Source organism: Oxyura jamaicensis, chromosome 1, assembly GCF_011077185.1.
Source record: "Oxyura jamaicensis isolate SHBP4307 breed ruddy duck chromosome 1, BPBGC_Ojam_1.0, whole genome shotgun sequence".
Taxonomy (NCBI): domain Eukaryota; kingdom Metazoa; phylum Chordata; class Aves; order Anseriformes; family Anatidae; genus Oxyura; species Oxyura jamaicensis.
The window spans coordinates 83,554,136-83,581,557 of record NC_048893.1 but is presented as its reverse complement, the minus strand read 5'-3'; the positions used below and the strand labels follow the sequence as shown (position 1 = coordinate 83,581,557).

Below are 27,422 nucleotides of genomic sequence, written 5' to 3'. Positions count from 1 at the left end.
TTCCACAACAGTGATCCCAACGCCCTCACAGGTAGAATTCCATGTGTTTGGGGCCCTCAGCAAGTGCAGACTCCTGCAGGGAGCAGGCTACCAAAACACTTCCTTGGTGTCTCTCCCTGGGCATTTCCAGGTTCTGATGGTTCTTCTAAGCTGTCAAGAATGTGAAAGAGCAGGAATTGATTATCTTTGCCAGAGTGTAAAGAGAGAAGTAAAGAGCAAATGAACAGAGCTACAGCTCCTGCATCTGTCTTTACCATGTTTTCAAGTGTAAACTAACTATGGATATCATCACATCGTTAGGTGCTCTGAGCAGCAGAAGGCATGGAAACACACCCCACAACTCTTCACTGTGGTCCCGGCCCCCGTTTGCAGTAATCACAAAGCTTTAAAGTCGCGGTTTTGACCAGTATTTACGCATCTCCTAGCACAGACAACGAGCTTTAACCTCGGGAGGTATGAAACACTTTGGGCACCACGTCTACCCAGCGCAGCACGCCGCCACCGAGGGCAGCAGCAGGGTCAGGCGGGGACCCGGGGAGCCACCCAGCCCCTCACGGCAGGGTCTCCCGGTCCCTCGGGGCTCCCCATGGCCGCCTTTGAGGGGACACGGCCCCGCGGGCGGCCCCTCACGGGGCAGCGGCGCGCCCCGACCCGACATGGCGGCGGCGGCAGCGGGGGCCGGCGCAGCGCCCCCCGGCGGCCTCGCCCCGGGCCGGCAGGGCCAAGCAGGAGCCCCCGGCCCTCCCCGGGTCTCCGCTCCCCTCGGCGAGGCCGAGGCGAGCCCGGAGACACCCCAAGAACCGGTGTGCGGGCACGGCTCCCACCCAAAGCCTGCCCCCGTCCCCCGTGGCTCCCCGCCCGCAAGGGGCGGCGCGGCGGGCGGGGCGGGGCGGTGCAGCCGGGGCTCTTTATCCGGCGGGAAGCCGGCGGAATTTTGGAGTTGCGGCTGGAGCAGCGGTGCCGGAGGCGGACGAACGACGACGACGACGACGAGGGGACAGCGGGGAGAGAGAGCGAGCAGCCGCTGAAGGAGCACGGTGGTGGCGGCCGGGCGCTGCCGTCGCTCCGCACCTGCCGGGCCGCGCTGAGCCCCGCTCCTCGCCGCCTGCCGCGTGGTCCGCACGCCGCCGCCCCGCACCATGGGCAAGGGGGTGAGCGGCAGGGCTGGGGGACACCGCTGCTGCTCCGGGGAGGGGGCTTCGGGGGGAGAGAGGGGGTCTGTCGGCCGGGGGTGCGGGCTGCGCGGCCGCCGCTCGCCCCCCGCTTTGTCCGCGCTGTGCCGGGAGGCGGGGGGGCGGCCATGTCGTGTGCGGTGGGGTTGCCGCCGGAGGGCGGCGCCGGGGCCGCCCCGACACATCTCGGTGCCGGGCTGCCGCCCGCTCCGGGGAGGGAGAAGAGGGGAAGGATCGGGGAACCAGGGAGGGACGGCTGGAGGCGGCTCCCCAGCGGCGCCGCCGCCCCCGGAGGGCTGCGAGGAGCCTGGGCGGCGCTGGAAATGGCCGCGGAGGGAGCGCCAGGCGCCCCTGCGAGGCGCGGGGCTCAGCCCGGTGCCTGGCCCCCCGGCGCCCGGGGGGGGGGGGTGTCCCCGGGCCGGTGCGGGAGGAGGCAGCGGTTATCTGCTGCCCTTCTGGAGCCGAGCCGGGCAGCGCGGCTGCTCCCGTGGCTCCTGGCCTCCGCGGGAGTACTTTAGACTTGTTGAGACAGCAGGCCCCCGCGGGGCTGCGTGGCCGGGGGGTGTGAGAGGATAAAGGGCTGCTTATTAGCGCTACTTTGCTTATTAGTAGCCGCGAGGGCAGATAAGGCTTGATGGCATAAGGAAGGTGATCATTCATGACTTTATCATGTCTATGCTGCTAATTGGGCTGATAAAAGCCTCCCAGCATGCTGTGCAGCAGTTTCTGTGCGCTCACAAGGCGCTGTGTCAGCCCGGCTTCCTTCCAGCCTTCAGTCTGCAGCGAGAAGTCCTTAATCCAGATTATATCTCTTAACTAAACGCATTTGAAGGCTCTTGAAAACAGAAGTGGGAACTTGAAGTTGGATGTTACGGTCAAATGCCCGGCTGGGGAGCAGAAACAAAATGTTCCCAGCCATCTCTGCTTCCACGTGGAAGGCAGAGCTGTGAGGTGCCCGGAGGTGCAGAGGTGGCGGCCCTGTCCCCGCCTGCTGCCTACAGGTGGTGTGTGCTTCCACGGTGCTGCTCAAACACTACCCAACTCCACAGCGTCCTTGTCAATATGGTACAACCAGTGGTGTTGACACAACAGCATGAGTAGGAGACGTGGAGGAACACGGCTGAAAGGATGGTTGTTTGGAGAAGGGTTTGAGGAGCACGTAGGGAGAGTGTGGAGGGGTTGCTCTGTTGCCTTGATGTGAAGTCCTGTTGTAGTCAGATAACCCTGCACGTTTCATTTCAGGCTAGTGGGCAACAGGTAATACGTACAATAATCTTATCTAAAATAATATATTTTGGGGGGGAGAGGGGCGGGAGGCATTGACGTAGTCTTCTGGATGCTTTAAATCCTCAAAGAAACCTTTTAACTCTGTGTGTGACAGCGGTGCCACAGGCGCTGGGGGCTCAAGCCATCTTGGCTTCACTAATGGCAGTTAAGTGCTTTCCAATATAGAAGGCTAGCTCTAATATATATAGCTAGCTCATTTTCACTTCAAATTATGTGGGTTGTGTTTGCATAGTAAACAATTGGCTTGGAACCGAAGCACCAGCATGCTACCGGGATGTCTGAGGCAGCCACACACTGTTGCATTATTCCTGAAGTCACAAGATTCTCTCATTGAGCAGGGAGAACATGCAGTAATTAGGACCCTCGGAAAAAATAGGGATGTGAAAGAGCAAGGTTGTGGAAAAAAAGGGCAGGGTGTGACTGCACAGCTCAACAGCGTGCGCTTGCCCTGGCTTGGGGCACCCAAAAAGGAAACCTCCTTCCCATGGGAGCCTGGCCTTGAAGAGAAAGTAAGAACGTGTGTGTGTGTGTGAGAACAAGCTCCCTGTGTGTGGCGGCTGTGAAGAGCAGCTGAGTGGAGCGGCTGTTTTACTTTAGATGGCAATGGGAGGGCCGTGAGCTGCCTGGCTATGTGCATTATCAGGGGAGGAGGGCAGGATTTCATCTCCGTCTGCAGACTCTGTCCTCATTACGCTTGCAGGGTGGATGGCCATTACTGCGTGCTTGGAGTTGCTTCTGAGGATCGATACTAATGCCTGAACCCTGGGTTAAATTTTCATGTCAGGAACTAGGAAGGTATATTGTGTAATAGACCAGCTGAGGGGAAATTATGCAAATCAAAGCAATCATCTGGTGCAATTAAGAAATCTCAATGTTACTGTACCTACATCTTTCACTCCCACTTCTTACTGATATGCTTAGAGGATATTCCTCTGGCCAAATAAAAGCCTGGGCCTAGTCAATGCACCCTTCCTCAAAGCAGTGTGACAGGATAAAAAAGTTTCTGACAGGTTGTATGGGCCTGTGGGTTGCCATCCCACAGCCCAGTGGGGTCCTGACACACTGAAAGCTGCACAGTCATGCTTCACCAAGCCCTTCCCAAGGGGTTGCTGAAGGTACCAGCTCCTCTGGTCTTGATGTGTGCGTCAGACAGCACAGACGTTGTCTTTGATTGTAGAGATGCACTAATATGCCCCACAAAGACCTGCAGGAGATGGCACTCCTACAGTTTATAATGATACAGCATTGAAAAACGCTGGTTTTTAAAAAGCCAATTCTGCACTTGGGTCTTCAGTCAGGTCCACGAGAAGAAATGTTTGTCCCAGGATGTGGAGAAGCCTTGAGGAATGTGGATAATCCCCTTTCAACCTTGAGGATGAAAACCCTTTCAAGTTTTAGTCCTCTTGACATGCGGGGAAGGCTTGTCCTCCCATAGTTAGGGAGGCAGCTGTCTGCTTGCTGAATCTCAGTAAGGACAGCTCATAATGAGCAGTTGCTGGCTGTCAAGTAAGAACTGCTTTGTCCTGTCCTAGATGCCGAGAGCCTGCTCAGCTGAGGCCAGCAGTTGGGCTCTTGATGAAAGATGGGAGGTTGAACACTGCTTTTTGGGAAGCAGTGAGAAGGATCCTGGGAAGGCATTCATGTCCCTTGCTTAGTATTGCACAGGGTCATGGAGCAACATTTCCAGTCCAGTAGGAATGGTCACTATCATGACTCATCTGGTTAATATATTTACTGAAGGTTGTCCCACGAGACAGCAAGACAGTAACTTTTCTGTTTTCTCTGCACAGTTGATTGTAATGACATAAGTACTAGAACAGACCGGGACTCGAGAGACTGCTTAATTTGTTTTGGCTTATTCTTGACACTGCTTGTTGGATTAGGCAATGTTAGAATAGGATACTTCAGAACTTGTCTGCTGATTTGCACCCCTCCCATTTCCTGGTCAATCATGGCTTGTGTTTAAAACATCAGCCATGAATGGCTCAATTAGTCCAGAGAGGAAAAGCATAAGTTGCCTCAAAGACAATAGGGTTTTCTGGGGGATGTGTAAGAAGTCTTACACCGGTGTCTACAAATGTTCTGCCTAAGCCAATGGAGAAAAAAACTTGGAAGGAAAAAGTGTTTTTTTGTGTTTTGTTTTGTTTTTTTTTTTCTCTCTGTGGCACTTCTGATGAGTCAGAAGAGTTCCTCAGCTAAGCGAAGTAACAGATGTGACATTTCTGATGAGACAGACCTTCCTTTGTGTCCAGGCCTTGTGCTCACATCTTGATAAGATGTGGGTCAGGACTACCGTATGCTTTCTCTTATGTCTGGCAGGAGAAGGAAGGGAGAGCAGGGAGATCTTCCAGTGCTGAGGGGCAGGATGGACACCTTGTCCCAGGGCAAGCCTTTGTTGAGCTGATCAGGTTCCTCTGCCAGCACAGAGGCAGCCACCCTGAGGGCAGAGAACAAGTGCTTTGATCTGTGCCTCAAGGTCACATCTGAATGACAGAGCAGGAAGCTCGAGAGCTGAGACGGATACTACTGGCCCACCTTTTCTATAAGGGTGGGATACAGTAGTAAGCAACAGAAGGGAAGGTACTGTGCCTCTTCTTTTTTCCTTAAACTGAGAAGCTAGCAAGTACTTGGGTTCTTACAGAAACAAGTAACTCTGTCTGCTTTTTGTCCTGCCTGCAGCTGATGCTGGGCTCCTTTGTTGATTTTTTTTCTTTTTCCTAAGCGAATCATGCGTGAACAAGAGCGGCGAGCCTTTTTGTGTTGGCCCCCTTGCAGGTTGTCTTTACAGCTGCAAGAGCTAAAGCTTCTTATGTTCTTGAGCTATATTCACTGCTGCCCCAGTGGGCTAAGTCACTGTACTTGTTGTGGAAGTTTCCAAGAACCAGGGGGGTTTTACATCACCTCCAAGAGCTTGCCATGCTTTTCTGGTGGGGATGGGGTGAAGCCAGAGGTGCTGGCATGCCAGTCAGGGCACCGGCTTCTTCACCTTCATTAGAAGTCACTTATTTAAAGCAGTAATCAGGAAGCATGTGGGGGACTGTTTTGGACTTCTCTGCCAGAGATCTAGCAGTGGTTGAAGTTCGTTCCTCCAGAGACTGAAGGAAAGGGAGAAGCTTCATGGTGACGGAATTGCCCCATGGCAAATTCTTATGATGCTGGAATGCGAGGACTGTGCTGTTTGAAGTTCTGTGGCTTTTGCTTTTTTTTGAAATAGTGCAATGGGAGTTTAGGTGCAGGGAAGAGAATGTCAAGAATGCTGACAATCTGCAGTTGTGTGTCCTATCCCTGGCTGGGAGGTGGCAAACAGCTAGGCTCTGCTCCACTTCTTTAAAACCGTTTCCACTGCACAGCTCTGCAGCTGCATGCAGGCACACAGGGGATGCATAGCCCACCTTTACTGACCAGGGTAAGGAGGGGTTCCTCTGTACGTGTGAAATGTGTGAATATGTCTGCAGCATGATGCGCCCAAAGCTTTCTTAGAACAATATAAATCCTTGTCTAGATGTGCCCGATGGGTTTTGTAGGGAAGCTGTGATTTTTTTTTTGATTTTTTTTTTTAGTGTAGTTTCACTTTTAGTTTGGTTTTCTACTTCTCTTGCGGTAAGTAATAATAAAAATAAGTTTCCTGTGCTTGCTGCTGAACGGGATGATTCTTGGATTCCTGTGAGTGGCCTGGACACAGAAACTATTGTTAGGATCCAATTTGTGAGTTGAGGCACTCGTGCAAAGAGCAAGGCAGCGCCTTTGAAACCTCTTCTTAATCTTGTTACCGGTTTGACTGAGGTGTTGCTGGCGGCTGTTTCATCTCAAAGTACTTCACGGAGATCTTACTGGGTGAAAATGTCATCGCATAAAACTTGGCAGGATGTCGTAGGCCCTGCACGGTAGGGAAGGGGGGAGGAAAGCAGCTATTGGAGGCTTGTGAGAGTTGAGAAACCTATGGAGTACTTGAAGGAGGAACTGCTCTGTGAGGCCGTGCTGTTGCCTGGCTTCGGTACCTTGCAGGCTGTCCAAGTTTCTTGTAGTTTTTTTGGTCTCAAGTGATGCTTGTATTTGCTGCTTCATGCTTTCTTTGTCCTTAGATGCTCACTTGCCCCCTCGTGACAAGATCTGAGTCTCTACGTGATTTAATGTAAAATTAACCGTGTGTAAAGGGAATAAAAATCCATCTGAATGAAGAGGCTTTAAGCAAATCATCTACTCTCTGAAGCTTAAGCAGGACTGAGCACGGATCAGGGCTGTGAAAGTGAACTACTCTGTATGCCGTTCTTACTGGACAGACTTCCATAAATTGAAAGCAGATTTCCGTTGTGTAACAGCTCAGCTAGAGTGCCAAACTGAGAATGAAAGTGTTTGGAACTTATCCCCAAAATTTGAGTTAGATACCACCTCTTAGTTATCTTCAGTTGATAGGCTGCTCCTTGCCAGAGGATGTGGAGGACTGAGCAGGGGGAGGAGGAGTTAATGCCTTGAAGGGAACATACGTATGCACTCAGGAATTGGTTTCTTCTGCTCTTCATCACTTTCTGCCTGAGCTGGGGCTCGCACACCAAGGCTGACTGCGTAGCGTGTAGCTCGCTCTCTTCCCAGCCAGACTTGTAAAATGTCTGGCTCTAGGCTGTGATGCTGTTGAGCAGACTTAGCTGCTCACTAACTCTTTTCTTTATTAAGTGGTGTAACTTTTTTTTTTTTAAATAATAATTATTATTGTCTGCCTGGCAGATTTGTGTATATGGCTCATATCTACTGCTGAAGAAGCTGAGTGTAGGTGTTTCTTAACAGTACTGTGTTTTCTCTTGTAGGCTGGAAGAGACAAGTATGAGCCTACTGCTACATCCGAACATGGCGCAAAGAAGAAAAAGGGGGCAAAGGTGGAGAGGGACATGGATGAGCTTAAAAAGGAAGTCTCAATGGTAAGAGTTGTAAGGCGTGGAAAGAGCAGCTTTAAGAACGTTCACAAAGCCTTATGCCTCGCATGGCTTCTTGTAGAAAAAAGTGCCGGTGAGCTGACAGCATGGAGGGCATAGATTTCCCTTCTCGTCCCCTCTGCCTCCAAGCTAGACATCTTGTGGGCACTTCAGCATCAAGATGGCCATGCAGTAGGCCCTGAAAACATCACTTCTTAAAAGCATTTGACACAGGACCCAGGTCTCTGCCTGGGTTACATGCAGCAAAGCGTAGCTGCTTCTCCTCACCCAGGCGAGCGTTGTCTGGATAGCAGCAGCACTTCTTTGTGCTGTCATGTGGGTGAGACTGCTGTTTTCATTCCAGCTGAGGAGTGGAATCTGTGCAACTCCATTTACTGTTGGCCTCAGCTCAGACTGACCTCAGTATTAGTGTTCCTTAATCATGTTTGAGGATGTGAGGAGTGTCTGCCATCCCCATCTGTGAATGGTGGATGACGCTGTACATATGCATGAGTATCACGTGGCCTAGATCTGCTCTCCTTGAAGTTCACACAGGCTTTATTTCTGTGCTGTGTATAGAGACTGAGTTCACATTTTTTTTTTTTTTTTTTTTTTTTTGGCCCTGTTTGTTAGGGAGAGGGACTGCTAAAACTTGCTCAAAGATCAGGTTTTGCGTTTGGTAGCAATGCTAGCTTAAGGCATCTGTTCTTTCCAGTGCCACTGTTCAAGTGAGATGCTGCTGTGTATTTTTTTTAAAGCTGAAAATAACCTGGAGGTGAAACAGAGCCTCTTTGGGGAAAAAACATTACTTAAGCTGGCAGCATTACTTAAACACGTGAAATTACACAGCTAATCTTGTATACACCTTCCTTTCCAATCCCCCTGCCTCCCACAACCAGAAGAAAAAGGCTTCACAAAATTTGTTGTGAGCAGAGACTGTACTGAGATGTACCCAGATATCCAGCAGAATGCTGAAGAGGAGACTGCTTTGAGTTCCCAAATAAGATAGGAAGATTCTAGCTTATCTTCTCTGTGACAAGAATCTCAGTCTCACTGAGGTGTTACAGATGGGAAAGCTGGTGATGGGGTGAAATGAGTTTGTGCTGACCAATCTGCAGGTACTGTGGTCACCCCTCATCGATTTCTTGTCTTTCAGGATGACCACAAGCTCAGCCTTGATGAACTTCATCGTAAATACGGAACAGACTTGAGTCGGGTAAGTAGACTTTGTTTTCCCTCCCTCTTTGCTCTGATTGGAAAAGGAGCGGCCTCGGCTCAGAGCACTTCACAAAGGGAGATCTGGGTGGTCTGTTTCTTTTCCTTTTTTTTTGTTTAATCTCTGTTCTTCCAGTTAAGTTTCCCAGGCTTTGAGAGAACTGTTGAGCTCACAAATACTCCGCTTCGTCCTCCCACTGTACAGCCTGCATGCAATGCTTTAGTGACTTTGTTCTCTAACAAAGTCACTGTTATCTGCCTCTGAATTGTTCCAAGGTCAAATTGATTCTTGGACTTTTTTTTCTTCCTTAGGAACTTATAATAGAGGCACATGTTTGTTATATTGCAGATGTAGTCTAGTACATGCCAGAGACTTGGTGATGGTTAGTAGTAGTTAAAAACTCTACCCTTTCATAATAACAGGTGTGCAAATGTTCTGGCTAACCTCAAAGGCTAGTGCAGAAGCACTGCAGGGATTCTGCTGTGCACCTTTGCTCTTGTTTGCTTTTAAGGTGTTTTTTTTTTTTTTTGCAAGATTGCATACAGCAACAAGTCTGCTCTGTCTCTGTTACAGAAGACTTGCATACTTCTGTCAAAGACCTTGGCTTCTAAAAGCTGAACTTCCTGGAAAGACAATCTCAAGTGTCGTCATCTTTATAGTCCCCAGCTTTCACTTGTTCCATAATTTGATAGGATGGATTGCACTGGGCTGTTCATTGGTGATCAAAGTCTGCTGCTGTAGCACTCTTCCCTTGCCTGCCTTCTGTGTTGCAGCCATATGATGTGCAGGCTCCTCAAGTAGCATCCAATATCCTGTAGCTCCTCTTCTAGCATGCAGCTTTCACATCCTGAGCTTCTGTTGCAGAGCGCTGGCAGCTGTGGAGGTTTCCATTATCTGTTAGCATCTCCTTATTGCTGTGGCAGGCCTCTACCTGCATTCTCAAGCAGAAGATGAACAAATTCAAAACTACTTTCCCCAGCCAGTCTTGCCACAATGGTTCTAAACGTAACTTCTCTTCTAGGGTTTGACTACTGCGCGTGCAGCTGAGATTTTGGCTCGAGATGGCCCAAATACCCTCACGCCCCCACCCACCACTCCTGAATGGGTGAAGTTCTGTCGGCAGCTCTTTGGAGGATTCTCACTCCTGTTGTGGATTGGTGCTATTCTGTGTTTTCTGGCTTACGGCATACAAAGTGTGATGGAGGAGGAGCCCAACAAAGATAACGTAAGTAAAAAATGTCTGTTTTACCTCAAAGGCAGGCTGAGCAGCTTGTTTGGCTTAAAGCATATCGGCTTCCTCTAAGCATTCAGTCCAGAAGCTTTTCCCATAAGTACGGGAAATTCAGTGGGTGAGCTTAACATGTTTTGGAGTGCTTCCACGTAATGAAACGGACAGCCGACTTCCTTCATGTTGTGTTAACAACAGTAGCTTGTGGACAGCCTTTGTGTACAAAATGTACGGAGACTGCAATTACCTCCACGCTTTGTAATGGGGCATTTAAATACCAAGCAATTTATCTGGACAAGCTGGAAGCCTTTCAGGCAGGTCACGCTCTCAATCACTTTCTCTGCTCCTTGTAGCTGTACCTAGGTATTGTGTTGGCAGCTGTGGTTATCATTACTGGCTGTTTCTCATATTACCAAGAAGCAAAAAGTTCCAAGATCATGGAGTCCTTCAAGAACATGGTGCCTCAGGTATGGAATACCTCATTTCCTTGATCTGCCGCACTTGCTCAGAGTTATTAACTGTTTTAAACATGAGCTTCAATCACAAAATGCCTTGCGGTGAATGCCGTGTGTTGGCTTTTAGCAGGCAAGATGTCTCTTGTGCCAAGCTGTTAGTGTGGGTTTCTTGCTAGTGATGTTGAGGGGAATGCTAGTTCCTCTTTCTGTTCCAAGTAATTGTGCTAATAATCCAGGGCAGTTCCTGGCACCCTGTGAGTTCCACCAGCTTATTAAAATCCATAACTTTCTTGGTAGTGTAGGAAATTCTGTATCTGGTGTGACAAATGAGCACTAAAACTCAGAGGACATGGACAGTCTGGATCATACCTAACCATCTTACTGTCACCTTGGCAACAAGGAATTCAAGTAGTGAGAAAACAAGAATAGTTATCTTCCTTAAATGTATCTGAGATAAACACGTTGGCATAAGCAGAAAGCTCCTTAGATGCAAGAGACTACTATTTTAAGATGCTTGGATATTTTGAGGACCTTTAGGAGTTGCTTTTGACGTAAGTTGTTTCTTTACTGTCTTTCAGCAAGCTCTTGTAGTCAGAAATGGTGAGAAGATGAGCATAAATGCTGAAGGTGTTGTAGTTGGAGATCTAGTGGAGGTGAAAGGAGGAGACAGAATTCCAGCTGACCTTCGGATCATATCTGCACATGGTTGCAAGGTAAGCAGCGACAGGCTGTCTGAAAGCTTCATAATGGAGGATGATGAATTAGTCTGGTTTCTAAGAATTTCTTCTATGTTGTGAATGGGTCGAGTGGTGGAGTAAAAGAGGAAGGTGGGGGGAGCACCTGGTGTTTTATCATCTGTTGCTGCTGAATCATCTGTCTGGCTGTGTATGAAGTAGTACTCTTGTCCATGCAGGTGGATAACTCCTCACTGACTGGCGAGTCAGAGCCTCAGACCAGGTCTCCAGATTTCTCCAATGAGAACCCACTGGAAACCAGGAACATTGCCTTCTTTTCCACCAACTGTGTGGAAGGTATGTGACTCTTCCTAGTTTGTTAAAGTATTAACAATGCTAGGGAGTGAACTCCATAGGTACATACAGTGTGGCCAGTCACACAAATCTTATGTAGCCCTTGTCTCCATTTATTTCTGGAGACTAAAAAAGCTGTGGTGGGAGGCCTTGGGCCATTGGATTGCCTACCTGCATTATTTTGGATGAAGCTTTCTAAACTGTAGGACAGGCTGAACAAGCTCAGTTTAGAGTATTGGGAAGGGGGATTGTCTTCTAAAGCCTGCCTTTCTTCTAGGCACTGCCCGTGGCATCGTTATCAGGACTGGGGACCGCACTGTGATGGGCCGCATTGCCAGTCTGGCATCTGGACTGGAAGGGGGAAAGACTCCCATTGCCATGGAGATTGAGCACTTCATCCACCTCATCACTGGCGTGGCTGTGTTCCTGGGTGTCAGCTTCTTCATCCTCTCGCTTATCCTTGAATACACGTGGCTGGAGGCTGTAATCTTCCTTATAGGAATCATTGTTGCCAATGTTCCTGAGGGACTGCTTGCAACAGTCACGGTGAGTGAAGCTGGAAGAAGAGGTTGAGTTAAAGCATTAACTGTATGGTTCTTTAGGAAGTGGAGTGCTTTGTGCTCAGCATGTATTTGCAGAGGTGAACATAAAGTTCTGTAGGTTGTGTGTGTGGTGAGTGCATAGGGTTAGGTTTTATAAATTTAGCGTATGACCAGTTGCCTGAATCAGTCTCTGGTTCTGCAGCTGTTTATCTGATGAAGGTGGGTCTCTTGAATTAGACCTGCACAGAGGCTTGGTATTGTAGAATGAAGTAAGGCTAGGAGTCCTGAATTTGGCTTCTCTTCCTTATTGTGTGTTTAAGTGTTGATTTGTTTTTCCATATTCACGCACACCAGTCCCCATTCCTGAAGGGCTGCCAGACCATCCAGCAAGTCTTGGTGGTGTTCCTGTTTTTGATCTAGGAGCTGGCAGAGGTTCTTGTAAGCTTGGTTTCCCGCATAGATAGAGGAGAATCTAGGTGTTCTTAACTGTGTAGAGAGTGGTGGTGGACAAGGTCTAGAAACTTCTGTGCAGCGTTAGGCTGCAGAGCAGCCACTGAAGCAGGAAATGAACGTTTGGAAGCTTGGACCCCACATAGCTTCTGGCAAGAAGGTAGTTGGATCTGCTTGCTTCCTGTAAGAGTAAGTTGCTGCACTATCTCCAGGGCTATTTTGGGCTTTCTTCTACATGGCCTGCCTCTACCTATTTTGAAAGTCCCCCTGATTAGGGAACTGTAATGTTAAATGTTAGTTAACACTAAAATGCTAGTCCAGGGCGTGTTATCTCCTTCCTAATGCACTGAGAAGCAGGAGGCTGAAACCTTAAGTCATTTTCTGGAGAAAACTGTTGCTTAAGCATAGTAGCTGGGCCTAAGCACTGCAGTTGATGCTCACCCTGCTGGTGTGCAATAGGAATCACCGCAGGGTGTGTAAGCTTGTCATTCCGTGCCCACAGTGAGTGGGGTAACACTGTATTAGTGCACAAGCATATCTAACCGTCGTATTCCTTGTCTCCAGGTATGTCTGACACTAACAGCCAAGCGTATGGCTCGCAAGAACTGCTTGGTGAAGAACCTGGAAGCTGTGGAAACTCTGGGATCCACGTCCACCATCTGCTCTGACAAAACAGGCACTCTGACACAGAATCGCATGACAGTTGCGCACATGTGGTTTGACAATCAGATCCATGAGGCTGACACCACAGAGAACCAGAGTGGTAAGGCCATCTCTTTGTGCTGAAGGCATCTCTTTTTTTAAAAAAGGCTTTTGTGTAAGAGCCTGTGTTTCTAGCTCTTCAGTGCAAGTGAAGTTCATGGTGCAGGGACTCCTATCGTGTTGTGCTAAAAGGCTTGTGGTGACTTACAGAAAGCTTTGCACTACACCACAGTTCTGTTTAATCCATAAGTGGATTACCTAAATCCATAAACAGGAAAGAATCCCTTGGCTGCCTTTGCATCAAACCAGTCCGTTGGAACTTTAACCTCTTGAACATTCAGGTCCTTACTTCCACAAAAAGGACGGACATTTGCTATTCAGTACTTTGCAGTACCTGATTACTTCTGCCAAAATATATCCCAAATTGCCTCATCCTAAGTTGTGTGTGCAGCTTTAAAAGTGGACAGAAGAGATGTTGACACTGATAATGAATTCCTTGAGACTAGATACGGACTGAAATGCCCCATGTTGAAGTAGACAGCTGCTCTTGGATGGGGGTTTTCCCAGAACATCCTGGTTGTGGTAGCAATGAATGAAGTGTCTGTAAGAGTTGAGCAGGAAGTTTCTTCCAGATACTGATAAGAATCTGAAATCTCTGCATGCTGTGCTATTGAGAGGTTCTTAACTTCCAGAGCTATGTTTATTAAGTACAACCAAATCCAGGAGTTTCTAGCTGTCATCTACCTTGTGAAAGGTTGTGCTTGCAACAAGTTACTGGCATAACCTTGCTCCAATGGTGCTGCTGTTCTCTGCCCTGCTCCCCCAACCACTACAAAACATTGTTCTTGTCCGAACCACTTAAAGCTGCTTTATTGTTCTTAGTCTTTAACGCTAGTGCAAAGTAACAAGCTATAAATAAAGTGTTATTTGGAAGCACTTAGTTCTGGCTTGGCAATGGTTGGCTTGGCTGCCGTAGAAATAAACACAGAAGATTCCTCTTTGTGGAAAGTACATCAGCTTATCAGTTAACTGTTCACTTCATCTCCCTTGAAGCCATCTTAAGAGGCAGCATGGGAGAAGTATTATCTCTCTATGTACTCAAGCATTGTTTCTTTGGGGGGTGTTTCATGGGGTGATGGATAAAGTGAGACAGCCTGGAAGTGGCACCCAGTATCCTTTACTTACCCACTCTGAAAGGATGTTGCTTGTCCAGTTTTCCTTGGCTGTGCCAGCCTGGTCTCTGCTGCTATTGAATGCATCAGTTACTTGGTGGCAGAGGTGGGTTTTTGTGCTATCACTGTTTCACCATGAGGTCTTAAAATAATCAGCTGCTCATCAGGTACCTGGGGAAGGGGGTGGGGAAATGAAGGAGCTGTAGTGTGCTAACAGGCTCTAGGTGAGTCTCCTACTCATGAGGTACAGGCACTGTTAAGTCTATGGGGTATTGTGTTTGTGTTTTTTTGGTGGTGGTGTTTTTTTTTTTTTTTGACATACTTCCTCTGCTTTCAGGTGCTTCCTTTGACAAGAGTTCAGCTACTTGGACTGCTTTGTCCAGAGTTGCAGGTCTCTGCAACCGTGCTGTGTTCCAGGCCAATCAGGAAAATGTACCAATTCTGAAGGTGAGTTCCCAAAAGAAACACTTGCATTGCTCCTTCCCCACCACTCCCATAATGGCGGTGAGATTAAATTTCATTAGGATTTAAGGAACTCTGAAATAGAGACATCTGTAACTCTTGATCTTATCTGTGGTCTAGTGCCCTTGTAGGAGATTAGCTGTGGGCGGAGGAAATAGGACAGGGAAGATGCTTTCCACAGCAGGTTCTTTGCCATCCACTGTTATCTTTGGCTTGTCTTGGGGGGTGATCAAATACATTGGAAAGGACTAGGGAAGGCCAGAAACTTTTTCTAGGCAGCTTCCCATGTCCGACTGTTCCAAGAATTGCTGTTTCTGTAATGTATATACTTAAAAGCCACAAACACCCAGTTCTGGGAGCCAGCGTAAGTGGACACTAGAGTTGCGGGAGCAGCAGCCGTGGGACTGTTTGTCTTTGGCCATTCTGTTCTCACTGGCAAGTCTTAGCTTTTTAAGTTTTTGCTGGTTCAGCACGGGTGCAAATGCTGACATAACATCAACATGGATTCTTGATTCTGAACTGTGACCAAGCCAGGGTCAAATTAATTGTACAATGCTCTCAATCTGTCAAATGTTAGTCATATTATGTCATAAACTTCTTCCCAAGCATATTCTCATACTGTGGTGATGGAAATAATAGAACAATTTATTTTTCCATAGCAGTCCTGACCGTAACTTCTGGTCATTTTTTTTTTATATGTAAGATAGAGCTGGACTTCTTCCAGTCTAAGAAAGACTGAGCAGGGAATAGTTTTAGAGAAGTTTCTAGGTACCAAAATAGTAGTGTAAAAATAGAAGAAAAATATTCATGGACAAAGGAGACAGAAGGGCAAGAAATAGTTTAAATTACAGCAAAGGAAACTCAGGCGGGACATAGAGCACACACAGATCTCCAAGGCTGAGAACTCACCTGCAGTCTCTGTCAGCACTAACTTTACTCTGGGGAATGGGAAAGGGAATAAATTAAACTTTCTCATCCAGATGCTTCTTAAGGTGATCTTGTCTTGGGGTGGGAGAGGACATGCAGGTATCTATCTCTGTGCATATCATTGGTTTTCATCTTGCATTTGCTGTTCTTGGCAAACTCCTTATGGTAGGTGACTGAGAAATCCCTCATACCAGTTTTTAAGTTCACCATTTTCCTCTTTCTGAATTCACCTGCTTAGCTGACTCTCTCTACCATTTAAAAGGGCTTGGCTTTGGTATCAGGAGATTGCTGTTCTCTCAGACAAAAGGCCTAGCATTCTGAAATGCAGCTCTTTGTCAGGACTGGATGATGGAAATATTCTTTACTGCTCTCATGTTAGGTAGAACCTGGGACTGGGCTGAGTTGAATGCACTTTTTTTTGACATCTGATCTTGTGGTGAGTTCACTGGAACATGCTCTTTGATAGCTGTCTTTTTTCCTCAGAGAGCAGTGGCAGGAGATGCCTCTGAATCAGCACTTCTGAAATGCATTGAATTGTGCTGCGGTTCTGTCAAGGAGATGAGGGAGAGGTATCCCAAAGTGGTGGAAATACCTTTTAATTCTACCAATAAGTACCAGGTAAGCATGTTTCTTGTTTCTCTCTTGAGGGGGAGACACTGTGTGAAGTACTTACGTAAATTTGCATGAAGACTACTTCAAAACTTGTTTTGACGCCAGAACCGTGTCTAGCCTTTACTGCTTGTAGACTGCTTGAGTCTATATAAGGCTAGTGAAAAATACTTAGTTACACTGTGTAAGAGCTGCTGGAGCTACCTTGACAAAAATGCATCAGTTTCTGAAAGATGAGACTGTTTCCCACCTGTGCAGCAATAGTGCACAGAGAAGAGAACTCAGAGCTGGGAGTATAAATGAGCTGCAGGGAAAGGATCTCAGAGGTGAAGCTTGGATACAAAAGGCCTGTGCCACATTCTGTAGTTTTATGGTAATGTTAAAGAATACATAGTAAAACACATTAGGAGGAAATTCTTCACTGTAAGGGTAGTGAGACACTGGCACAGGTTGCCAGGGTAGCTGTGGATGTCCCATCCCTGAAGGTGTTCAAGGCCAGGCTGGGTGGGGCCTTGGCCAACCTGATCTAGTGGGTGGCATCCCTGCCTATGACAGGGGTTGGAGTTAGATGATCTTTAAGGTCCCTTCCAATGGCTTTAAGGTCCCTTTAAGGTCCCTACCCAATGGCTTGGGTAAGCTATTCTATGAAAACCTTAGTTTGAGGACCTCCTTAAAGTCTGTGTGAATGAGAAGTAGAGCAGAATGTCACCAATAATCCTAAGCTACCCTAGTCACCAAAAACTTAAGCGATGGTGATGTGCTGGCAAGTCTGCAAGTAAATGTCTAAAACACTAATTTCTTCCATCCTAGCTGTCTATCCACAAGAATGCAAATCCTTCAGAATCCCGTTACTTGCTGGTGATGAAGGGCGCTCCAGAGAGGATCTTGGATCGATGCAGCTCCATTCTTCTTCATGGCAAAGAGCAACCACTGGATGAGGAAATGAAAGATGCTTTTCAGAATGCCTACCTTGAGCTGGGAGGCCTTGGGGAGAGAGTGTTGGGTAAGGAAAAACAACCTTAATAATAAGCAAAGGCTTGTCCCTTGTGCTGTGGTGCAGATTCCCCATAGATTAGATGGAGTGTTGGTTATACTGCAGGAATGAAGTGTGCTGTGTCAAGGTCACTTCAGTGATGCATGTAGGAACAGTCCTGCCTTTAGCTCTTAACCTACAGGGCAGGCTGTGGGGTCTTGTCCTGCCCAGCAGCTGGGTTGCCTGGATCAAAGTGAAGCAAAGTATTAGAGACCTTCAATCTCCATGGGGTCACATCATATTAGATTTGCTCTGCTACATGTGAACCAAGCTGTGTTTGGCACCTAGCAACAGCTATTAGTTATCAGAATAGGAGTGAGACTCCTGTTTCAATAGCTCTGGCTGAACCTATGACGTTGCCCTGCTATTGCATAGCTGTTTGCAGAAGCAATAAACGTTCACGCTCTCTGCCTCTTTGATGTGTAGGAACAGAATAAACGTGGGTTTTGATGTGTTGCAGGATTCTGTCACTTGGCTCTGCCTGATGACCAATTCCCCGAAGGCTTCCAGTTTGACACGGATGAAGTGAACTTTCCTGTGGACAAACTCTGCTTTGTAGGATTGATGTCTATGATTGACCCTCCTCGTGCTGCTGTGCCAGATGCTGTTGGCAAATGCAGAAGCGCTGGGATTAAGGTAGCTACTTTCTGGGCACCTCTGGATATGAAGGGCTTCCCATGTTGTGTGTGAGGCTATAATGTGGGTGAAAGGAAGTATTGGTCAAGATCTAACCAGTGCTGCTTCAGGCTTCATTTCCTAGTTCAATTGAAGTGGTTATATGTGACTGAAAAATTAGCTGGACTCCAGACTTGTAGGACATGGCCAGACACTGCAGTGGTGTTTGTTCCAAAACGTGATTTGGTTCAGGTATCATCATGTATGTCCCACAGTACTGACTGCAGTCAGAGAACAAAAAGCACAAATTGGAGGATGAACTGGAGATGTGACTCGGGGCTACCATTTTTGTCTTCCCTCCACCTCAATCCCTTGCAAATGCACAACAGGCTATACTACCTGCACCTTAGGCTTGCTCTGTACTGGGACTTGATAATGAAACAAAAGCCACGTGGCTCTTCTGTCTCAAGGGATCCTGTCTGATGGGCAGTGCTGCTCTGCAGCATAAGCAAGGCTTTCATGGCGGTCTGTTTGCATTCCAGGTTATCATGGTTACTGGAGACCATCCGATCACAGCCAAAGCCATTGCCAAGGGTGTCGGCATCATCTCTGAGGGCAATGAAACAGTAGAAGATATTGCTGCTCGACTCAACATTCCTGTCAGCCAAGTAAACCCTAGGTACTGACTGGTGGGGAACACTAAAGCTCTTCAAAGAACTAAGTATTTGCCTCTCTCCTTGCCTTGGATAATCTGTCGGCATTTCTCCCCAGACATGAAAAGCTTGGCTTAGGCTTAGCTGAGCCTGTTGTGGCTCTTCCATGATGTATCATGAGCTATGTGAAGAATACATAAAGCTGCCTTGAATGTGCCTGTAGTTAAAAGTAAGCCCTATCTAGAGAACTTCAGCAGTTCCTTCCTTTCTCTGCCCTATAACTGCATATCTTGATGGTCTGCCCCCCAGCTGAGGGAAACAACCAACCAGCAGGCTGGGTGGAGTCTCTTGTGATTGGGGGGGTGTAATGTTTTTTTTCCCCTGGAGCTGAGTTTTTCCTCTCCACTGAGTTCACAAGCACTACGTGCTGACCCAACATACTGGGCAGGTAAGAGTAGCTAGGTAGTGGCATGGGAGAAGAAGGTTTAGGGACTGTTTTGAGCAGTGCTGCTGCAGAGCCCAAAACCATGCATTCCTGTGATTTCAGATCTTTAAATAGAGGTTAAATCTAGCTTTGCCCCCAAACATATATTTTAGTCAAGCTTCTTTGCTAAGTTAACTTAGAGGTTCATAGGAAAACTCTGCTAAAAGAAAGATCAGTTTGTTGGCCAACTTACTTTGGATTGTGGCTACAAAAAGTCAAGTTGGTTTAACTGTTTTACTCTGCTGAGAGAAGAGTTGAAACACCACATGTAAACTTGATTGTTCAGCATCCAGTTCTGTTCCTCTTGCTTGCAGGCTCAGTTCTGGGTCTGACTGCAGGTAGGCAAAGGGAGCAGGACTTGAGCTGGGTAGAGGAATTGCTGGTCAGTAATTGTGAGTGGGATAAATGTGAAGATGGAATTCTCTCCCTTTATGGGGTTAAAGTTCGTCTTCACAGCCTAGTGCAGAACTGAGGCGTCCTAAGAAAATGTGCTTTGGCATAAGTGGGCTGTTTGCAGAATGGCTGGGCTGTCTGCATTGCTTAGCTTGACCCAGCCTGTGTTTGGCCTGGAGGGTAGCCATGTAGTTTATGAACTGTGAATAGAGACGCCCTGTGGGATGAATTGTTAGGGGAAGACAAGTATTGTGGCTGAATTCTTCTCCCTTTTATTGAGGGTAACTTCACAGCCTAGCAATGCAGGCTGGGGATCACTGGGCTGTGTGACCGAGCATATCAACAGCTGGCTGTAAGGGTGGGGAAGGAATTTCCCTGTCTAAACTGTGTGATGTCACCAGTTGCACGGATAATCCCCTAGACCTATAAGGGATGGTATGCTGGGTTAGCGAGGTGGTATTTTGCCGTAGTATGCAGGGTACCAAACCAGTCTAAATATAACACGCGCTTTTGTTGTTGAAGAGAGTAAAATAGGCTGAACTGGCATAGCACGAGCTCTCTGAAAAGCCAAGTGTAGATCAACAGTCTGTTGGAAAAAGGGTCGTCTGCAGAGGACGAGAGCATCTTTTGTGATGTTAGAAGCTAACTGCCTGAGCCAGGGGTTTCTCTCTTGCAGGGAGACCGAGAGCTGTGGAAACAATTTGTGTATGCCTTGATGCCTTTTGAAAAAGCAGTAAAAAGAATTAGGCTGCTCGTGGGGCTTTGTCTGTTGCTTGGCACTGCCTTGTCTTCTTCCTTGTGTTGATCATCTGACTTTAAACTTGGAGCATTAGATTAAATGCATAAACTTCTGTGCGGAGGCTGCTTGGGTTGGTGCTTAGTCACCCACAGCAAGGGTTGATCTTTACCCAGAGTACTGAATAGCTGTAGCTTTATGGGGCAAATACAACTAATAGCAGAAATCTAACTTATGAAGTAAAATGTTCTTGTCTCTTGGTTGCAGGGATGCTAAGGCTTGCGTTGTTCATGGCACGGATTTGAAAGATATGACTAGTGAGCAACTGGATGACATCCTAATGCATCATACAGAAATTGTCTTTGCCAGGACATCTCCTCAGCAGAAGCTTATCATTGTGGAAGGCTGTCAGCGACAGGTAAAAAGACAGGAGACCAAGGATTTTTATCAGGGCAATCCCTAGATATGCAAATAAACTGTCAGGCAGCATTGCCTTCTGAAGTAGCAGGGCTAAGTTTTCTCAGTGCCCTCACATAATGGGACTTCAGTCTATCAGCAGCCACTGGGCTACTGATGTCAGGCTAATTCCTAGTACCTATGTGTACAGGTCTTACAGGTGGATTACATTTAATTCTTAAATGTTCTGGAGGTGCTTGGGGAGGGGGAGGGTTCAACATGGCTGTAATTCTTCCTCCATCTTTGGAGGGAGCAGCATGACTTCCTGATAAGCCAAGCCTGATCAGAACCTAGAAAGGGGTAATGGGAAGATAACAGAAACCATCTCTGTCCGAAACACCGTATTAATGTTTGTCTTCTTTGCCCTGCGTCTCTTCATGACTAGGGTGCCATTGTAGCAGTCACAGGTGATGGTGTGAACGATTCCCCAGCCCTGAAGAAGGCAGACATCGGTGTTGCTATGGGTATTTCAGGCTCAGATGTCTCCAAGCAGGCAGCTGACATGATTCTGCTGGATGATAACTTTGCCTCTATTGTCACTGGCGTTGAAGAAGGTGAGATTACTGCATCTAAAAGCATGTGGGCACACGTTAGCAACGTTACTGATTTCCCTATGATATAAGAAGTCCTTGGAGGGATCTCCATTCTGGAAGCTTGTTGCCATGACAAATATTTTCAAGGAGGGAGAGGGACTTGCCTTCTTCCTTGAATCTTTTGCCTTTCCCTGGGACCAGCACTACCCTTTGGGACAGCTAACAGCAGTTGGGTAACAAAAGCTCTGCCCTTTTGCCTATCACTTTGGCCGTATGGTCATCTCTACCTACTGAATATGATGTGTTTTGCTTTCTGGAGAATACCTCTCAAAGAAGAGCAGAAGAGGGAGGGTACCTCCCGGGGCTCTTGTTCGACCTCCAGCAAGCAGGGCTTGGTATCATACTGCTGTACGCAGTTAACCTTGCAGGCAAGGATTGTGGTGAAAAGAAAATTCTACTTTTGTACAGGTGATGCAATGCTTGATGCACACAGCCCTTGTTGCCTTGTATAGCACCCTTCCATGCAGGAGAACTCTTCAATTTATTGCACTAGCACTTTGCCATTCCTTCTTACTAATGAAGATGCCTGCGAGCTGCTTCTGCTGATAAGCAAGGGTTGTGCTCTTCTCTTCCTTGCCCCAGGGCGTCTGATCTTCGATAACCTGAAGAAGTCCATTGCTTACACCTTGACCAGTAACATTCCTGAAATCACACCTTTCCTGATCTTCATCGTTGCGAACATCCCCCTTCCACTGGGAACAGTTACCATCCTCTGCATTGACTTGGGCACTGACATGGTGAATGTCTTTTCTTTTTATCTCAGAAAGAATCATGGATGTTTTTAGGTACCCTAAAAAAATATGTAGAAAGAAATAGTTTTTCTTGAGTGCTTTGATTTAAATAAGTGACCACTTGATAGAACCTAATCCCTATTTGTTGGCTCTCCCAAGTCTGAGCATCCTTTAGTTCCGTGTAAAGACATACTGGGGAGGGTGGAGGTCATTACCCAAATACTACATCGAGGGTTTTGAGGCAGTGCTGTTTCTCAGGCTGAAAGTATGAGGCGGGGAGGCTATGTACAGTGAAAAACAGAAGTGGTTCTAACGGCAATCCTACCACCTTCAAAGGTCCCTGCTATCTCCCTGGCATACGAACAAGCAGAGAGTGACATTATGAAGAGGCAGCCCAGAAATCCCCAAACAGACAAGCTGGTGAATGAAAGGCTGATCAGCATGGCCTATGGGCAGATCGGTAAGCTGGTCTGGTTGCTCTGGTGCTGTATTGGACTCCATGGTAGCGGGGCGTTATACATGAGTCTGTGACTGTTCTGTTTATTTTGGTAAGGTTAAAATTTGGGCTATATAAACCAGAACCTTTAGGCTTTTGAGAACTTCCCGTGATCCTGCCCCTACGGCACATAGCGGTGGCTTGTGCAGCTTGATCCATTGAATCGCTTTCACAGTAATTTTGTTTAATTGCATAGCACTGTAAAGGAGCTGGCTGACAACCAGCTCTCCTCTGGTTCAGACTTGTTCGGCAAGAACATAGATCCCATTGTTAGTTTAATTAGAAGTAAAGGATTCTCTCCAGCATATCCCTAAACACACAGCATTAGGAGCCTTGATTAAAGGCAGCTACAGAGACGTGCCTGGTTCACAGGATGGGAGCTCGTGCTTAATTGCAGCAGACCTTGGGAACCTTCTTGACTGTATTTTGCAAAGATTGGGGGGTGGGTGAGGCTTAATGAGAATACAAAGGGAGTTTTATCTGCTGTCCTTGAGTACCATGCATTTCACAGCACAGAGCAAAACAGAAGTAACTGTGTACAAAGTTGGGAGCAGAAACTGCTCAGCAGAAGGTCTGCAAGTGAGTTTGTTAGCGTGAACTACTTCCACAGCTGCTGTTCTGGGAGACTGAGCCCAACAGGGAGCAATTTTTTGAGGTGCCTGAGGCCTCCAGTAAACTGCTTTCTGTTAATTGCACTCTGCAGTAGCTTAATCAGTTTTATTCCCTTTTCTTACCTGTTCAGGTATGATCCAGGCCCTTGGAGGTTTCTTCACCTATTTTGTAATCATGGCAGAGAATGGGTTCTGGCCCTCTGGATTGCTAGGAATCCGAGTCCAGTGGGATGACCGATGGATTAACGATGTTGAAGACAGCTACGGACAGCAGTGGGTATGTTTTGAGGCACAGCTTAGAGGGTGCCGGACAAAAAAGTAACACATCTGCTGGATGTGGTGCTCACACCAGAGAGCAAAAGCAATGTACCTGCACAAATGTTCTCTACTTTGTCCGTTTCCTAGACGTATGAACAGAGGAAGATAGTGGAGTTCACTTGCCATACAGCCTTCTTTGTCAGCATTGTGGTTGTGCAGTGGGCAGACTTGATCATTTGTAAGACCCGAAGGAATTCTGTCTTCCAGCAGGGAATGAAGTAAGTAGGGCCATCTGTGGAGGATTTGGGGTGGGACCCCAGCGCATGGCATTCCAGTTCATCATCCTAGCTGTGCCTGGGCATAAGTCATAAACAGTCTGCCTTGCTGGTGGATAAAGGCACTAGGTGTCTTTCCTCTACCTGCTGCAGTCTGTCTGCGCTGAGACAAAGTGGAGTGCTGACTTGTGCTGACACTGTCTGTAGAAGCTAGCTCACCTCTAATGACAGTGGCAGGGAGGTATTCCAGCACAACGGCTTTGTGCGGTGACAGAGCAGCTGAGGTCTTGAGCTGGTGACCTGAACCCCAGCTGCCTTACAAACTTGTGATGAAGGCAACTGCTGGTTGGTGCAGTTGTGAAATACTCACTCTAGAGACGTAACAGGACCGTTCTGACAGCTATGCCAGCAGCTTGGATTGCCTGACAGTCCCTACCTGATGGACTTCTGGGCTAGCCCAGAATGTCTGTCTCCAGTCACTACCATCTGGTAACGAGGGTGGGTTCTAGGATATCATCCACAAGAGCATTTTGAGCCTGACTGTTTTCTTTCCTGTTTCTATTAGGAACAAGATCTTAATATTTGGTCTCTTTGAGGAGACTGCTCTGGCTGCTTTCCTTTCCTACTGTCCTGGGATGGATGTTGCTCTAAGGATGTATCCCCTCAAGTAAGTTGTACCACATGTTTTGCACAGCAGGCTAGCCACAGAACAAGAGTGCTTGAGTGGGGAGTTAGATAAGAGCAACTACTCTTGCACTTGTGTGGGGGTATTTTTATGGGTAGGGGACTGTGCCTCCAAATAAAACAAGCTGAATTGCCATAAAATATAGCCCAGCTATCTCTTCTTTACTAAAGAGTTGGGATGACATCTTGTGCCTTTTCCTACCTTCCAAAGAATTAGCACAAAATCTTGTAAGAGGCTACTGCATAGATCAGTTGGTGCATGCTAATATTCCTAATGGCTGAGAGAGTGCCAGCATAAGTATTGCCCAACGGCATTGCAACATTTCATAGCAGGATTTAGTCTCAAACTTAACTGTCACTTAACTTCCATGAAATCCTCATGACAAAAAATAAACACACACACACAAAAAACCACCACTCCTGCTATGTTTTGTGTTCCACTCAGAAGTGTTGTTTGGAGTTAAGTGCTGAAGTGTTAGAATTTCCTGACAAAAAGCTGGCATCTGCCCAGTGCCTGCAGCAACTGGATGTTAGCACATGTAAGTCATAAGGGAAAGCAGTGCAGTTTGAATGAGCAAGACTGTGGGTACAAAGGTTATGGGCACTTAGAGGAAATGTTGCTGGATTAATAGGTGGGGAGGTGCTGGTACAGAGACGAACAAAGGTGCTATGACACACCTTGTGTTGGAATTAATATCCAAAAGTGGATTAACCTATTGCAGTAAAAAGGTGGTAATTCTTGGCTTGGAGCATTCTCATTGAACCACAGCCTCGTGGGAGTGGGTGCACTGGCAAGCTGGGGCTAGCCAGCCTTCAATATCTGTACTCTGTGCTGTCAAATTAGAGCTCTTCTAGGCAAAGAGCATCTCCTCTGCCTATGTTCTCATTGTCTCCTCTCCCAAACAGGCCCACGTGGTGGTTCTGCGCCTTCCCATACTCCCTCCTTATATTCCTCTACGATGAAATCAGAAAGCTCATTATCAGACGCAACCCTGGTGGTAAGAATGTGTTGCTAATTTGTTTCCTTCCTTACCTCCTCATGCTGCTGAGGTGTGCTTGGGGACCCCCAGTGCTGAGCACCATGTGGGGGTGTGTTTTGCTGCATTTTCTCTTCTTCGACAACTTGAGCCACTTAAGCTGCAGTGAGCTGCAAGGCAGTTCTTCCCTCCACCTCGGAGGCTTGGTGGCATGTTCCTCTCATCAACAGTGCAGTTGGTTCAAATTAAGGACTCTGTCCTTCTCCCTGTCTTCTCCCAAAGAATATGAAAGCATTATTAATACTCTTCCACTTAATTCTGTGCATTTAATGCTTGGGAAATTCTAAAAAGTCAGAAGAAGGCCTGAAAGCTGCAGCACCCCAATGACCTGGCAAGACTTTATGTGACTAGGTCCCTTTCTAGCACATGTATGGCTGTGCAAGTTTTTCAGGGCCTGAAAGAAGCTGTCTGAATTAGTCTTAAAGCTGTAAAGTTCACTTCTCCTTCCTCTTACCTTCTAGGTTGGGTGGAAAAAGAGACCTACTACTAAAAAGCGCCTGTAGAACATTCCATGCACAGCCCATGCCACCTCTCCACCATCTCCCCTGTGTGCATGTACTTCATCTTTGCAAGCGCAGAACTGTGCCTGGGCAGGAATGAGCTGAAACTGAAGGAAGCATGAAGAAACATGGACTGGAGGAGGAAGCAAGGGGGAAGAATGGGGGGAAGTGTCAGACCATCAGTCCATGGGGATGAGAGATTGAGTAGCTTTATGTGCCTTTGTTTTTTGTAAAAGGAAACAGAAGATTTTATATGTGGATTTTTACAAATAAAGATGGATTCTAAGAGGATGCCCCCATATGGTGTTAGGCAGCTGTTTTTCTCAAGGCAAAAACCTGTTCAGGATGTGGCGCTGACAGCGTAGGTTTCCAGCCTGTGGCTTCCCCTTCTTGTAGCTGGATTCAACAGCGCCTGCGGTTTAAGAGCCATGGTGCCTTCCACTGTGTAGTTCAGTGCTGAACAGGACAACCTGCTAGCAAACACTTGCATTGCAACACCTTAAGCCCAGGAAGCTTCCTGGCCTCTTAACTATGTATCTTGGCTGCTTTCTGGAAGAGTCTTCTGCCATGCAAATGTAACATCAGGTGCAGAGAAGAAGTGGCGTCTGCTCTGGCCTCTTTCCACAGGCTGTGACTTGTGGGCTGGGCTCAGAATGAGAACAGGCTTCCACTGACTGGCACTTGAACCCAAACCCTTGTCTTCCCCCAGCACTGACAGTGTGGTTTTCCTGCTTGCTTTGCCAAGCAAGGGCTCATGTTTCCTAGCATCCTTTTTGTATGCACGCTGAGAGTGTGTGCTGCCCCTAAACCAGTGGCAGCAGGGGGGCAGGCATTATGCCTCAGTGGAGTGAGGGTGATTAAGTCCATCTTGCAAAGGTTTCCACTTCCCTCTCTTAATTTAAGCTTGTTCTTGGAGCTCTCTATGTTGCTTTTTCCAGAGTAGAGTGAGAATGAGGAAATCACGTCACACTACCTCATCTCCATTTCTTAACACCACCCTTGTCTCATCACTGAGGGTGGGCAAAATAGCAGGTGGCAACGCCTCTCCCTTCGGCCACATCATGAATGATTTAAATAACTCATTACTGTTTTATGGCAATGCTCGTCTGGGCTCTGAGCTGGCTCCAGGCTCAAGGGGGTCATGCTGCTTCACTCTGGATTTCCAGCTGTTTTCTATGTTATGATTTATGGTTTAATGTCTGTATGGTTGACTGTTGAGAGCTCACTGGGAGAGCTGATGTTTCACATGTGGACAGTCGTCATCTCAAAGTCCTAACTTCATGTTCCTTGTGCTGTTGTTCTTAAGCCCCCTGAAGGTTCTTCAGGCCTTTAGTCCTATCCCTGAACTGCTAGTCTGTGCACCTCTTGTGTATGTGTCTGTCTGCAAAGTGTTCCTCTAAACCATATTACAGAAAGCATCTGCAGTTAAAACTCTCATGTTGTCATCCATCCTTCCATGTTTTTTTTGAATGTTATTTTAAAGCAATCACTTCTATCATCTCCTATACGCTATAGGCTTGTGAACAGCTTTAGCAGTACAACAGGGAACTACAGCTGTAGAAAGTGAGAAGCTGGGGTAGAACTTTGTACCTTAGCTGAGATGCTCGAATGTAGAACCCCTGATTGGAGATTATTAACAAAAAAAAAAAAAAAAAAAAAAGTCCTCAATTTGTGTGAGTGGCCATGCCAACAGCTGAATCCATGCAATTG

The 27,422-nt window shown here is 47.2% G+C and overlaps 1 protein-coding gene and 1 long non-coding RNA gene across 3 annotated transcripts; one reads left to right on the top strand and one right to left on the bottom strand.

Annotated features, from left to right (window-relative positions):
* The first annotated feature begins 898 nt into the window (after nt 1-898).
* On the top strand, nt 899-27,149 carry ATP1A1 (ATPase Na+/K+ transporting subunit alpha 1). Of its 2 annotated transcripts, XM_035314779.1 has the most exons (23): nt 905-1,151; nt 7,262-7,372; nt 8,523-8,582; nt 9,604-9,807; nt 10,164-10,277; nt 10,844-10,978; nt 11,179-11,296; nt 11,571-11,839; nt 12,850-13,048; nt 14,497-14,606; nt 16,032-16,166; nt 16,968-17,160; nt 17,651-17,826; nt 18,348-18,484; nt 20,339-20,489; nt 20,913-21,081; nt 21,703-21,857; nt 22,188-22,311; nt 23,090-23,235; nt 23,364-23,494; nt 24,057-24,158; nt 25,082-25,173; nt 25,674-27,149. In XM_035314779.1, the coding sequence occupies exons 1-23, from the start codon at nt 1,140-1,142 to the stop codon at nt 25,700-25,702; spliced, it is 3,072 nt and encodes a 1,023-aa protein (XP_035170670.1). In that variant the 5' UTR covers nt 905-1,139; the 3' UTR covers nt 25,703-27,149. The 2 variants fall into 2 exon arrangements, with proteins under 2 accessions (XP_035170671.1, XP_035170670.1); XM_035314780.1 differs by lacking the exons at nt 21,703-21,857; nt 22,188-22,311; nt 23,090-23,235; ... (2 more) ...; nt 25,082-25,173; nt 25,674-27,149 and adding exons at nt 21,268-21,341; nt 21,384-21,587 and having other exon boundaries at nt 899-1,151; nt 20,913-21,105.
* On the bottom strand, nt 7,009-24,589 carry LOC118160237. Its single transcript, XR_004747373.1, has 3 exons — nt 24,577-24,589; nt 11,940-11,947; nt 7,009-7,138 (listed from the first exon to the last, which is right to left on the bottom strand). It is a non-coding gene; the product is annotated as an uncharacterized LOC118160237 (long non-coding RNA).
* Nucleotides 27,150-27,422: the final 273 nt, after the last annotated feature.

Bases quoted from the DNA above. Each gene is read 5' to 3' on its own strand.
- ATP1A1 (XM_035314779.1), top strand. The intron at 11,840-12,849 runs GTGAGTGAAGCT...CCTTGTCTCCAG, and splicing joins GACTGCTTGCAACAGTCACG to GTATGTCTGACACTAACAGC. The intron at 13,049-14,496 runs GTAAGGCCATCT...CTCTGCTTTCAG, and splicing joins CACCACAGAGAACCAGAGTG to GTGCTTCCTTTGACAAGAGT.